Source organism: Bos javanicus, chromosome 25 (assembly GCF_032452875.1).
Source record: "Bos javanicus breed banteng chromosome 25, ARS-OSU_banteng_1.0, whole genome shotgun sequence".
In the NCBI taxonomy this organism is placed as follows: Eukaryota; Metazoa; Chordata; class Mammalia; order Artiodactyla; family Bovidae; genus Bos; species Bos javanicus.
The window spans coordinates 10,000,001-10,012,636 of NC_083892.1; the positions used below are offsets into that span (position 1 = coordinate 10,000,001).

Genomic DNA, 12,636 nt, shown 5'->3' on the forward strand with positions numbered 1-12,636 from the left:
GGACATAGTGGGTGTGGCGAAAGCAAGACGATCAAGATACTATGATCTCTCCTGAAGTTTAAAAACCAAATGGGCCCCAAATCAAAGTCTCAGGTACCAGTCATGTCCAAAGAGTAAGGAAGGAAAAGACTCTCAGGTGTGGTTCAGGCTGCATCTTCGTTCCAGTTTCTCCTTCTTTTCCTTCCATGTCACTCGCCCATTCTCAGGCGACCCATTCCAACTCAGTTCTGGGTCGCCCCTTCCCTCTGTCTGAGTTCCCCCTTCCCTGTCCTCTTCATCCCTCTCACCTAAGATGCTTTCCTCTTCTGGGAGGACTTGCTGCCACCACACCCAGGACCACCTTCACACCTACCTCAGAGCAGCCCCCAGGTGGGACCCACGGTGCACCCACTCCGCTTGGGCAGGAGCCCCCCGGACCTGTGTTTTGAAGGCCAAGAGAACAATGGGAAATTCCTGTCTTTACTCCCTTCCCCCTCACTTTCCTGGCCTTCCCTGGGTAAGGCCAGTAGGGACCCATCAGGCTAGAAGGGGTGAGACTCTCTCTTGGCTAAAATCCCCACTTCCTTCCAAGTTAGGAATCTGGTTACTCTACAGCTTAGGGTTGAGGTATAGAGCCCAGGACCCTACAGAGGCTACTTCCAGGGAGGCTGCAGGCAAGCCACTTAGCTTCTGTGAACCTGTTTCCCCACCTTTGTAGTACAGTCTCCCTACAAAGCTCTAAGGACAGAGCCTTGTTCAGTACGTCTTGTTTTTGTTCATTTGCTAAGTTGTGTCTGACTCTTTATGACCCCATGGATCCCAAGCAGCACGCCAGGCTTCCCTGTCCTTCACTATCTCCCAGAGTTTGGGCAAATTTATATCCATTGAGTCAGTGATGCCATCCAACCATCTCATCCTCTCTCGCCCTCTTCTCCTCTTGCCCTCAGTCTTTCCCAGCATCAGGGTCTCTTCCAATACGTCTTAGCTGCTTTATAAAAATGGAGCTCTTGATGAAGACTCTAAGCCTGGTATTGCAGTAGGTCCCAGGAGGACAAAGTCTCCTGACCACTGGTCTTGACTTACAGGATTGGTTGGTTTAGGATTTGACTGACTGAGGACATGCAAGTTTTAGGAAGCATTTGGGCTTCTCCTGTGGCTCAGCCAGTAAAGAATCTGCCTGCAATGCAGGAGACCTGGGTTCAATCCCTGAGTTGGGAAGATCCCCTGGAGAAGGGAAGGCTACCCACTCCAGAATTCTGGTCTGAAGAATTCCATGGACTGTATAGTTCATGGGGTTGCAAAGAGTCAGACACAACTGAGCGACTTTCACTCCACTTCTAGAAATTTATCCGAAACATGAACCAAAAAAGTAGGTTCACTGTAAGGTTTGCTGTAACAATTTATAAAGTGAAAAGCTGGAAATAGCCTATGTTCTCCTCTAGGATATTGGTCATGTAGGTGATGAGACAAATAGAATCTTATACAGTCACTCAAGAGGAAGCAGAGGGATATTTGTTGATTTGGAAAGATATTTATTATTAACTGAAAGCAATATACAAAACAATATTTGTGTGTATATATTTTGAAACCTGGATACTAATACACCAACAGTGGGTGGATATCTCTGAATGATTTCTACAATTCTTTTCTGATTCTAGATTTCCTTGCCTAAATTTTCTATAATGAACATGAATTCCTTTTGTGAAAAATATAGTAACATATCTTATTAACTTAAATTATTTTATAATGTTATTCAGTTCAGTTCAGTTCAGTTCAGTCACTCAGTCGTGTCCGACTCTTTGTAACCCCATGAATCACAGCACGCCAGGCCTCCCTGTCCATCACCAACTCCTGGAGTTCACCCAGATTCACGTCCATCGAGTCGGTGATGCCATCCAGCCATCTCATCCTCTGTCGTCCCCTTCTCCTCTTGCCCCCAATCCCTCCCAGCATCAGAGCCTTTTCAAATGAGTCAACTCTTCACATGAGGTGGCCAAAGTACTGGAGTTTCAGCTTTAGCATCAGTCCTTCCAAAGAAATCCCAGGGCTGATCTCCTTCAGAATGGACTGGTTGGATCTCCTTGCAGTCCAAGGGACTTTCAAGAATCTTCTCCAACACCACATTTCAAAAGCATCAATTCTTTGGTGCTCAGCCTTCTTCACAGTCCAACTCTCACATCCATACATGACCACTGGAAAAACCATAGCCTTGACTAGACGGACCTTTGTTGGCAAAGTAACGTCTCTGCTTTTGAATATGCTATCTAGGTTGGTCATCACTTTCCTTCCAAGGAGTAAGCGTCTTTTAATTTCATGGCTGCAGTCACCATCTGCAGTGATTTTGGAGCCCCAAAAATAAAGTATAATAAATAAACATAGTAATAAAAAATGGGCAATTTTACTAGCTGTACGTGTCCCTCTCTCCAGCCTTATCTCTCCACTCGATTCTTGATAACTGACAATAAACATAGCTTCATCATTGCTACTGTTCATTTCAGTATTTTCTAGTATTTATTAGCCTCAGTCGGACACGACTGAGCGACTGAACTGAACTGATTAGCCTCAGAGAATCGTACTAGGCCAAGCGATGTAAAGATGAATTATCACATTCCTCAAATGATTTGCGTGCACACCAAATTTTGAGGTACGTGGAGACAAGGAGTTCTTTACCTCCCTCCTTCATTTATTGTTTTCTCTTTTAATTCATTTCATCCGTTCATTCCTAACTTGTGGGGCGGGGCGTTTATTTACTTCACCTACGCATGCGCACTCCTGTGATGGGGGGGGCGCGGTGGGGCCGCTCGGGGTGGCGGCCCCGCCTCCCGGCCCCGACCATTGGCCGGCCCCGCCAGCGCGCCTCTGATTGGTAGCCGCGGACCTGGCCTCCCGCTCATCAAAGTTGGCGGGAACGCGAAGGCGGGGCAGAATGGCGGCGCCCACGGACTCGTTGTCCGTCAGTGGCCCCACGGCCGTGAGGCTGCCTCGGTCGCCGCCGATCAAGGTGCTGGCGGAGCAGCTGCGGCGCGACGCGGAGGGCGGCCCGGGCTCGTGGCGGTTGTCGCGGGCGGCGGTGGGCCGCGAGCCGCTGGAGCTGAGGGCCGTGTGGATGCAGGGCACTGTGGTGGAGGCCGGCGGCGGTGAGGCGCGGCTGCGGGACCCAAGCGGGTTCTTCTCGGTTCGCGGCCTGGAGCGGGTGCCGCGCGGGCGGCCCTGCCTTGTCCCAGGTAACGGCGGGATTCGAACCCTTGGCTGGCCCTCGGTTTGTACCGCCCAAAGGCGGGGCCGGGCCGTCCCACCTCCAGGTCTTTTTGCAGTGCCGCAGGAGCAGCATGATGGTCACCAGGCTCCATACCCTTCCTTCCTGCTCCTTCCCAGCCAGGCGCCACCTAAGCCGTTCTGATGATAAGCATCACCCGCAGCCCATTTAAAAAATACGAGTTCCTAGGATTGCACCAGCCTTTCCAGCTGGAATCTCCGGGAGAGGGACCCATCAGGAACAAAGCCTCCTCCGCAGGGGTGATTCCCACCCCGCCACCTCAAGTTTTGGAAAATACCGTAGTGGGGAACTTCTGTTCATCGCTAATGACTGGACTCAAGGGTACCTTCCTTAGGGAAGCTCTCCCCACTTCCCAGGAGTGGGGGGGCCCTGCTGTACCCCTCCCTCATGGGACTGTCAGGCTGTAGTCACTACTCTTTCCTTTTAAACTAGTGGTGTGCACGTTTGAGCGCACATCAGACTTACACTGAGGGCTTGTTAAAACTGCTGGCAGGCGCCGCCCTCAGAGTTAGCCTGGATGGGGCTGAGAACTTTCTAAGCAGCTCCCAGGTGCTGCTGGCCTGGGGGCCACACTTTGAGAACCACTGGGCAAGACTACCACAGGGTGGGGTCTGTGTCTTTCTGACGACTATTCTCAGCATTAGGTTGAACTGGCTCGGGCCCTTTTCGGATGTTCTGCCTGGAGAATTGTTCTTAACCTTTCTAGATCGCCTTTCAAAGGGACTAATAGTTGCTGCCTGGTGTATGGATTCAGTACATTTTAAAAATGGCCTTAGCACAGCTCCTGGGTCATAGTGAGGGTTGTGACCATTGCTTTTACGATGTGATACTCCTGCACGCTTCTCTCCCCACCCAGCCCCATCCTTCAGCCTTCCTCTCTCTCTGCCCTCCATTGCAGTGTTTATCTAGACATGGTCTACAAACCTCAGGGTGCCACCTCTTTTTGCTTGGCTTATGAGCTGAGTGATTTTTCCGTTTTCAAATGGTTGAGAAAAAACGAAAGATTTCATGTGAAAGATGACACGTGAAAAGTATATGAAATTCAAATATCTGGGTCCATAAATAAAGTCTTCACGGAACACAATCATTTAGGTATTGTCTGGGGATGTTTTCTCATTATAGCTACAGACTTGAATAGTTGCAACAGAGACCTTGTGACCTTCAAAGCCTAAAATATTTAGTATCCAACCCTTTACAGAAAATGTTTTCCAGCCCTTGGTGTAGCATGTAGCCTGAGCTGTTTGGTGTCTTGGTCCCTAAACAATGCTCTTTGAAGGCAAGCTAGGGCTGTCTCCCATGGGTGGCTCCAGCCCTGGCATAAGGTTGGTACCAGTCGGTACCTGCGTGGGCTTCCCTGGTGGCTGACAGTAAAGAAGAAATCTGTCTGCAATGCAGGAGTCCAGAGTTTGATCCCTGGGTTGGGAAGATCCCCTGGAGGAGGGCATGGCAACCCACTCCAGCATTCTGGCCTGGGACATCCCAAGGACAGAGGAGCCTGGAGGGCTGTGGTCCATGGAGTTGCAAAGAGTTGGACAAGATTGAGTGACTGAGCACAGCACAGGTACCTCAGTGGTCATTGCACATTGACAAACCCATCTGACTTACCCACTGGCCTGAATGCCTGCATGCCTGGGCCTTGCCATTTCCTCTTGCTAATTAATACCAAGGTTTGATTGACAAGTTGGTAACTACTTTCAGACAGGGAGCCTGAAGAGTAACCAAGCCATTAAAACACAAAGTGATGTGTCATAGGCTTGAGCTTGAGTGCAAGGTGCCGTGGGCGCTGAAGAGGGACAACTGATCCAGGCCTGTGAGGTCATGAGATGAAGGCCAGATGGAAGGGAGTGAGTGGGGAAGAGACGGGGCACAGTGGGGAAGGAGAGACAGTGGAGAGAGACTCATCCGGGGAGAGGCTGTGGGTAGAAGGAACCAGACTAAGTAACCGGGTTGGCTGATCATGAAAGGCAAGAACAACTCAGTCCTTTGGGTTGTGTTATAATGCAACCTTCTATTTGTGTTGTATGCCTCGTTGTGTGCAGATTTCCCGTGTGTGGATTACCTCTCCTATTGGGATCTCTGTGGGTTTGTTCTTCTTTTCCTGGGTCTTAAGTCATTTTCCTAGAGTTCCATCTCCCCCAGTATTTCAGGCCTATTCAGAGGGGTATGTCAAGTGTATTTTTATAATGAGCCTCCATCACTGAGGAGCCCAGAGTCACTTGCTCAGGTTGAAAGTAGAGATGGGTTCAGGGAAACCTCAGTATGTAGTACCAGGGGCTGATGCCCAGAGGGTAAGGTATCAGCTCTCCTGGCTTCTTTCCGTCAGAGCCCCGGGGCCTGGATGCAAACCCAGCCCTGATGTTGGAAGCAGTATGATTAAAGCGGCCTTGTAGGGGCATGCGGTGGAGGCTGGCCGCATGTCTGCTTTTCCTGCTGTGTTGGGGTTTTTTTTTTTTTTTTTACACAATTGAGTTTTGTGTGGTTAAGACTGGCCAAGTTTTGCTTTCAAGGAGAGCCACTTCCCCAAGGGAATGGGAAGAGCGTTGCGGTTAATATGTCATGAGATCATTGAATAGCAGCCTGCCCTCTCCATGACTTGCTTACGTGTGCCCAGCTGACGGCAGCAGGCGGTGGAGATTGGTCCCAGGCAGCTGGACCGATAGGGTGTTTTGGGGGGTGCCGCCCCTGCTGAAACAGGAGGGAAGGGGCAAGGCACAACTTCTGAAAAAATGACACAGCCCAAGGACACAACATAAACCAATTAGAATCAGATGGGTCCAAGATGGCAGACAAGTCAACTTCAACTAGACCTTGATCCTCAATCAGCAAGTGAAATGACACACCCAGAGGCGCCATGACAGTTCCAAGGTTGACCATCAAAGAACAAAAAGTAGGCCGTGGCCCAACCCCTGGAAATCCCCGCCCCTTCCCAAAAATAGTTGGAATAATCCTCCCACTCATTAGCCTATGAAGTTACCCAGCCCATAAAAGCTAACCATGCCACATTTTGAGGCACTTGCCCTCTGCAATGGCCCACACTCTTGTCTGTGGAGTGTGTTTCTCTCTGTATCAATCCACTTCTTACCTATCACTTTGTCTCTCACTGAATTCTTTCTGCAATAAGACATCAAGAACCTGAACTTCATTGGGTCCCTAAACCAGGTCTGTGATCTCAGTTGGAAGGCCATGGGTTTGTAGTCCCAATCCGAGGTACGTGGTTTCACTGCCCAGTTCTTGTGGCAACATGAAGGGGAATTAGATTTTTGCTTTGGGGCTGTCAGAGTTGTTGTTCAGTTTCCTCCCGACCCCATGGACGGCAGCACGCCAGGCTTCCCTGTCCTTCACCATGTCCCGGAGTTTGCTCAAACTCGTGTCCATTGAGTCGGTGATGCCATCCAGCCATCCTCTGTCAGGAGTTGTCTGTGCAGAAAGAGGACCAGTCTTGTGCATGGAGACCAGTCGCAGGCTCGTCAATTGAGCAAAAACAGGGAGAAGGGAAAAGCTCAGGGTTTTCTGGCCCTGCCTTAGAGCAGATTATCGAATTATAACTCATCTTCTGGTATGAGCATCTCTTCCATTTCTTAGGCAGGATAGCTTTATGCAGTGTGCTCTGATTAACATTTGAAAACCAGAAGCCAAAGAAGATACGGATGTCATTCTCCAGGTTAAATGTGGAATTTACTATCGATATATAAGTATTTTAATCACCTTGGCATTTTGGTATTTACTGTCTGCATTTTTTTGTGGGGTGGGGGGTCTCCAGTTTGCCTCCCTGATAAAGTTAAACCCTCTCAAGGACTCCTGTCTCTGTTTTGTTTGTATTTTCTCTATCAGTGTGGACTTTTACCACCCAGCTTTTCTTCTTCCAGGAAAGTATGTAATGGTGATGGGAGTGATTCAGGCCTGCAGCCCCGAGCCCTGCCTGCAGGCTGTGAAGATGACAGATCTTTCAGATAATCCCCTCCACGAAAGCTTGTGGGAGCTGGAAGTGGAAGATTTACACAGGCATATATATTCCTTAGATGATGTTGGAACCGGCGATTAAAAAAACAACTGAAGTTCTGGAGCAACTTGCATTCTTACCATGTGGATTTCATAGACATCACTCAGTATATATTTCTCAAAGGTTTATCAGAAAGCTTTGCTCTGAGCGGTCCAGATGCAGGACCACTAAATGCCGGGACACTCCAGTGAACTCCGCCCTTGCTGCCCTTCGCTTTGACTGTTTGCTGATGAAAAGCAGATGTTTTGTTCTCTCTCTCTCTCTTTTTTTTTCTCTCTCTGTGTTAATTCTCTCTCCCTGAAGCACACAGAAACCTCATGCTGCATTTTCCAAGTTTTACAAGTGATGATGCTTTTTCCATTACCACCGCGGCCCTGTTTTACGAGGCCAAATTTGAACCTCAGTCACGGCCCGTGGAGATGAAAAGCATGGTTATGGGCAGGAAAAGAGGCTGCGTAAAAAAGGAATGACCTCACGGCCCCGTGTCTCCTCAATCCACAGCTTCCATATCCAGCTTGCAAGTCAAACGGCATTTTCTGACTGCAGGCTCTGGGGCCTCTCACAGACACAGCCCTCTTTCTGCCTCAGATGCCACTCAGCCCTAAACGTGTGGTCCCTTCTCCGCAGAGCTGGACGTGGATGCCTGCCCTTCTTCCTTCCCCTGGGGATGTTGAAACACCCTCAGAACTTCTTGTTGAAACGAAAATCAAGATGAAGAATGACTTGCAGGCATGAACTAAACTCCTGCTTCATAACTTTTGATGAGACCCTGAGAGGGGCAGCCTGCTGGTTAGATAAGAGTCTTCACGGTGTTTTCTGTAGGGAATGGAGTTTGGTTGTGATTGTATTGAATGTTGGGTGGCTGCTCTCTGCTTCTTACCCAGCCTTCACTTTTCCTTAGATTGTAAATGCCAAGGGAGGGAGGGGGTCAGGTTTTGTTCCCCATTGCTGTAAACTTTTGCTGGAGTTGATTTCTACCACCAATAAATTGTTTCCTATGCTGTATTCTTTTTAATAGATTTTATTTTTTAGGCATCTTAGATTTCTAGGGAAAAAAAAAGAGCAGAACTTACAGTGAGTTACTTTACATGCCCTCAGTTTTCCCCTGTTAGTAACATCTTACATTGGTGATACCTTTGTTAAAATCGATGAGGCAGCATTGATACAGTATTATTAACTCAAGTACATCAATGACATCAAGAGTCAGTCTTTGTGACATACAGTATGCATAACATGTCTACCGTTACAGCACAGAGGACCCTGAAAGACCTCTGTGCTCCAACTGTTCATCCTTCCCTGCCCTGTAACCCCTGGCAACCACTGATTTTCCTGTTGTCTCCATAGTTCATAGTTGGCCTTTCCCAGAACGTCGGATAGTTGGAATTGCACAGTCTGTAGCCTTTTCCGACTGGCTTCTTTCAAGTTAGCAATATGCATTTAAGGTTCCTCCGTGTACTTTTGTAACTCGATAGTTCATTTCTTTCTACTCTGACTAATCCCCCATTGGATGGATGTACCATGGTTTGCTTATCCATTCACTTATTGTTGGACATCTGTTTGACTCCAGTTTTTGGCAGTTATTAATAGGGCTGTTGTAAACATTCATGCACAGGTTTTGTATGGACATACGTTTTCAACACACCACGGTAAATGCCTGGGAGCTAGTTAGTGTCTATATGGTCAGCCTATGTCTTAGCCTTGTAAGAAACTGCCAGACTGTCTCAGTCTGCTATAACAAAGCCCCATAGGCTGCGGGGTGGGGGTGGTGGGGGGCGCTTAAAAACATCAGAAATTTACTTTTTCCAGTTCTGGAGGCCAAGGTCAAGGTGCTCGCAGATTCAAGGCCTTCTCCCCGTGCCCTCATGTGATGGCAGAGGTTGAGGTTCTCCCAGGGGCCTCCTATAAGGGCACTGATCCCATCCCGTTCACTTCCCAAAGGCCCCATAAACCATCACACTGGGGCTGGCTTTCAACTTATGAATTTGGGGCAGGGTGAGGGCGCACATTCAGCCTATGGTCCTTTGGAGGGGACAACATATTCAGTCTGTAGCACTGTTTTCCCAAGCAGCTACAGCATTTTGCTTTCCCCTCAGCCGTGTGCGGAGCTCCTGCTCTACAGCCTCACCAGCATGTGGTGGTGTCTGTGTTTTGGATGTGCTATATATCCACACTCACACACATACATATATGTGTGTGTGTGTGTGTGTGTGTGTGTGTGTGGCGCTCAGTCGTGTCCAACTCTTTTGCGACCCCATGAACTGCAGCCTGCCAGGTTCCTCTGTCCATGGGATTTTCCAGGCAAGAATACTAGAGTGGGTTGCCATTTCCTTCTCCAGGAGATCTTCCCGAGCCAGGGATCAAACCCAGGGCTCCTGCATTGGCAAGCAGATTCTTTATCACTGAGCCACCTGGGAAGCCCCATACACACACATATTTACATAAATATACATATATATATGCATATGCATAAATATATATGTACTCACATACACACATATGTATTTGGCTGTGCGGGCTCTTCGTTGCGGGCTGAGGACTTTCTCTGGTCGCAGTGTGCAGGCTCTTTAGTTGTTGCGCGTGGGCTTAGCTGCCCCACAGCGTGTAGAATCTTAGTTCCCCAACACGGGTCGAACCCACGTCCCCTGCATTGTAAGGCAGATTCTTAACCACTGGACCCCGAGGGAAGTCCCTGGGTATGCTATATTTTTTAACTCTAGCATCTTCTTTTAAAGGTGGGGAAATCGGAAAACACATATTGTTTTTCCTGCCGGTCTGGGTTTCGCTGCCTGTCTGAAGTTTGTTTCGAGTCAGTGTATGTTCAGAGTTTGGTCACTGTTGCTGAGCCTCATTGGGACCTCTGCAGCCCTGTAGACCTGAATATGAGCCCTTCATCTGTCCCACCTACTCTGTGCTTTGGATTCCTCATCTATAAAATGCAGATTATACCGAGCTCACAGCACTGGTGTGAGGAATAAGTGAGGAAGTGTGTAAATCACTTTTACATGTGCCTGGCACTTGGTAGGCCTCAAATGATTATTGCTGGTAATAAGTTCATACTTACATCCTTCAGTTGCCTCTTAAAAATATATATATGTATGTGTGTATATATATATATATATATATATATATGTATTTTAGAATAGTTTTAGGTCCACAGAAAAATTGCAAAGAATGTACAAAGAGTTCCCATTTACCTGTACCCAGTTTCCCCTATTATTAACATCTTAACACGAATATGACACATTAATTACAATTAGTGAACCAACACTGAGATGTTATTAACCACATTCTACCCTTTATTCAGATTTCCTTAGTGTTTTTTTCCAGTGTCCTCTTCCTGTTCTTGGAGCCCATCCAGGACACCCTATGACAGAGTCAGCATGTCTCCTTAGGCTCCCCCTGGCTGGGAGAGAGAGTTGACCATTTACTTTTGATTACACTGACATTGCATTCTGATGTTGTCCACGCCACTCTGTCATAGGATTCTTGGGCCAACCGTTTATTCCACAATTAGCCTGGATTTCCCGATAGTAACCCTGGAGCTGATTGTACGGTAGCCTCCCTAAGCCCTTAAATTGAAGTCCGCCCTGCTGAGGTCAGGCTCTTCTATCTGAAGCCGGCTCTTCTGCTCCAAGACCAATCCAGGCTGCCGAGAACCATATCCTGCCCGCTCCATCCTCACCTAATTCCTGGTAACAAACGCCTGAATGAAAAATCTCTGATTGGGCCGATAGGGCCGCCTGGCAGTGAACTACCTCAGGAGCGTGGGAGGTGGGGAGACGAGGGTGCCTGTGTCTCTCCGACAAGTCCCCGCAGACGCCGATGGCTCCCAGGGAGCTCGGAGCTGGCCCTGGGCCCTCCCGGCGTCTTAGCTGTTAGCTGAGCTCTTGCGGTCTGCCGGAATATTAAGAACTCTCTCTGTTTCGCCTCGCGTTTCCTCCTTGACATCACCAGATGAAGATGCATCTCAGGCGGGGGTTTTAGTTTTCTGATGCCAAATCAAAGTTGGTTTATCAGCAAGCTCCCCTCACCAGACAAGGGCAGGCTGTGTGCTCCGGCTGCAAAGCTTCCCTTTTGAAATTGGCTCTTTTCTAAGAACTGAAAATAAGCACCCTGGGCCGTGACTTCACTTTTCTTGGAACTGCTTTACATTAGAAGAAAAAAAGAAGAGAGAGAGAGAGAAGAAGAAAAAAAAACCCAGCTCATTTAGCTGGTTTTGGATCACTGAGTTCCCTAAATCTTTCTGTTGCATATTCTTGTAAAGCTGTAGTTTTACCACAAAATTCTTATGCATCAGGTGAAGCAGGAAGAAGGAAAGACCACATGAAAAAAGTCAAGCATTTTGTCTCATAGCCTGTTGTATGTGATTTAATGGTGAGGAGGAAAAGAATCAGGAGGACACGCCGTGGACAGAATCGCCTCCCAACCTCGGGGATCCAGCCGTGACTGCGAGGCCCTGAGAAATGTTGGTCACCAAATGGACTAGGACCCGGGGTCACCAAGCCTCGGGCCACAGGCCAGGTTCACTCAGCAGCTGTCCCCGTGTGTCACATCAAGAGAGAGACACACACCTTCGGCCGTAGTGACCTGCATTTAGCAGACATCTTGGAGCCAGTGCGAAGGACCACTTTTGGGGGTCCCTGCCTGCTGAGGCAGAGAGGGGCTTAGCCACACCTGGGCAGTCCTGGTCCTGCCCTCGCTTGTCTGACTTTGGGCTTGGAGACCAGTCTGTAGAGTGGATGAGACCCAAGAAGATCATGGGAACCCGAAGAGAAGCCCTTTCCCCGCACAGATCTACAGACAGGCACAGAAATTGCTCCAAAAGGTCTGTTAGTATCTCTGTCCCCATGGAAGGGGCCTCCGGTGATGTGACTGGGTCTTAGGTATCCGTCTGTCCATGCACAACACACATGGGCAGTCAGTGCGTGTTCCATGAAAGGCTGGTTTTTCAGGTAGGAAGACGGAGGAGATAGACGTGCAAAGACACCGTGTTCCTGAATTGACACTCAGCCCTCAAGAGCTCCCCACACGCAAGGAGCCCCCTTGCCGCTGCCTCTTGAATCAAACCGGCTCGGGTAGTTTATAATCAGCCCGAGGGCGCCCGCCGGACGTCGTCGGAGAGCCTACTGAAGTACAAACAGGGAAGACTTGGTGAAAACATTAAAGACTGGAGGAAAAGGAGAGAGACAGCTGAGTCAAAATAAAAGATTCATGTGGTTTGGGCAGAATCTGAAATGATAGTCCTGCAAGAACCATTAAACATCTCCTGATAAAGAATGCAAATTCAAGCAAGGGTTAGGAGCCTGGGAACCTTACGCCTGCTGTTATTTTATTTCACTGTGTCAACGGCCCCGGGGAAGGGGCTTTCCGCCCCCTGCCC

At 48.7% G+C, this 12,636-nt stretch overlaps 1 protein-coding gene across 1 annotated transcript; it reads left to right on the forward strand.

Annotated features, from left to right (window-relative positions):
- Positions 1-2,864: 2,864 nt before the first annotated feature.
- On the forward strand, positions 2,865-8,261 carry RMI2 (RecQ mediated genome instability 2). Its single transcript, XM_061401141.1, has 2 exons — positions 2,865-3,203; positions 7,123-8,261. Exons 1-2 carry the CDS (start codon positions 2,906-2,908, stop codon positions 7,296-7,298), a joined length of 474 nt encoding a protein of 157 aa, XP_061257125.1. The 5' UTR covers positions 2,865-2,905; the 3' UTR covers positions 7,299-8,261.
- The last annotated feature ends 4,375 nt before the right edge of the window (positions 8,262-12,636 follow it).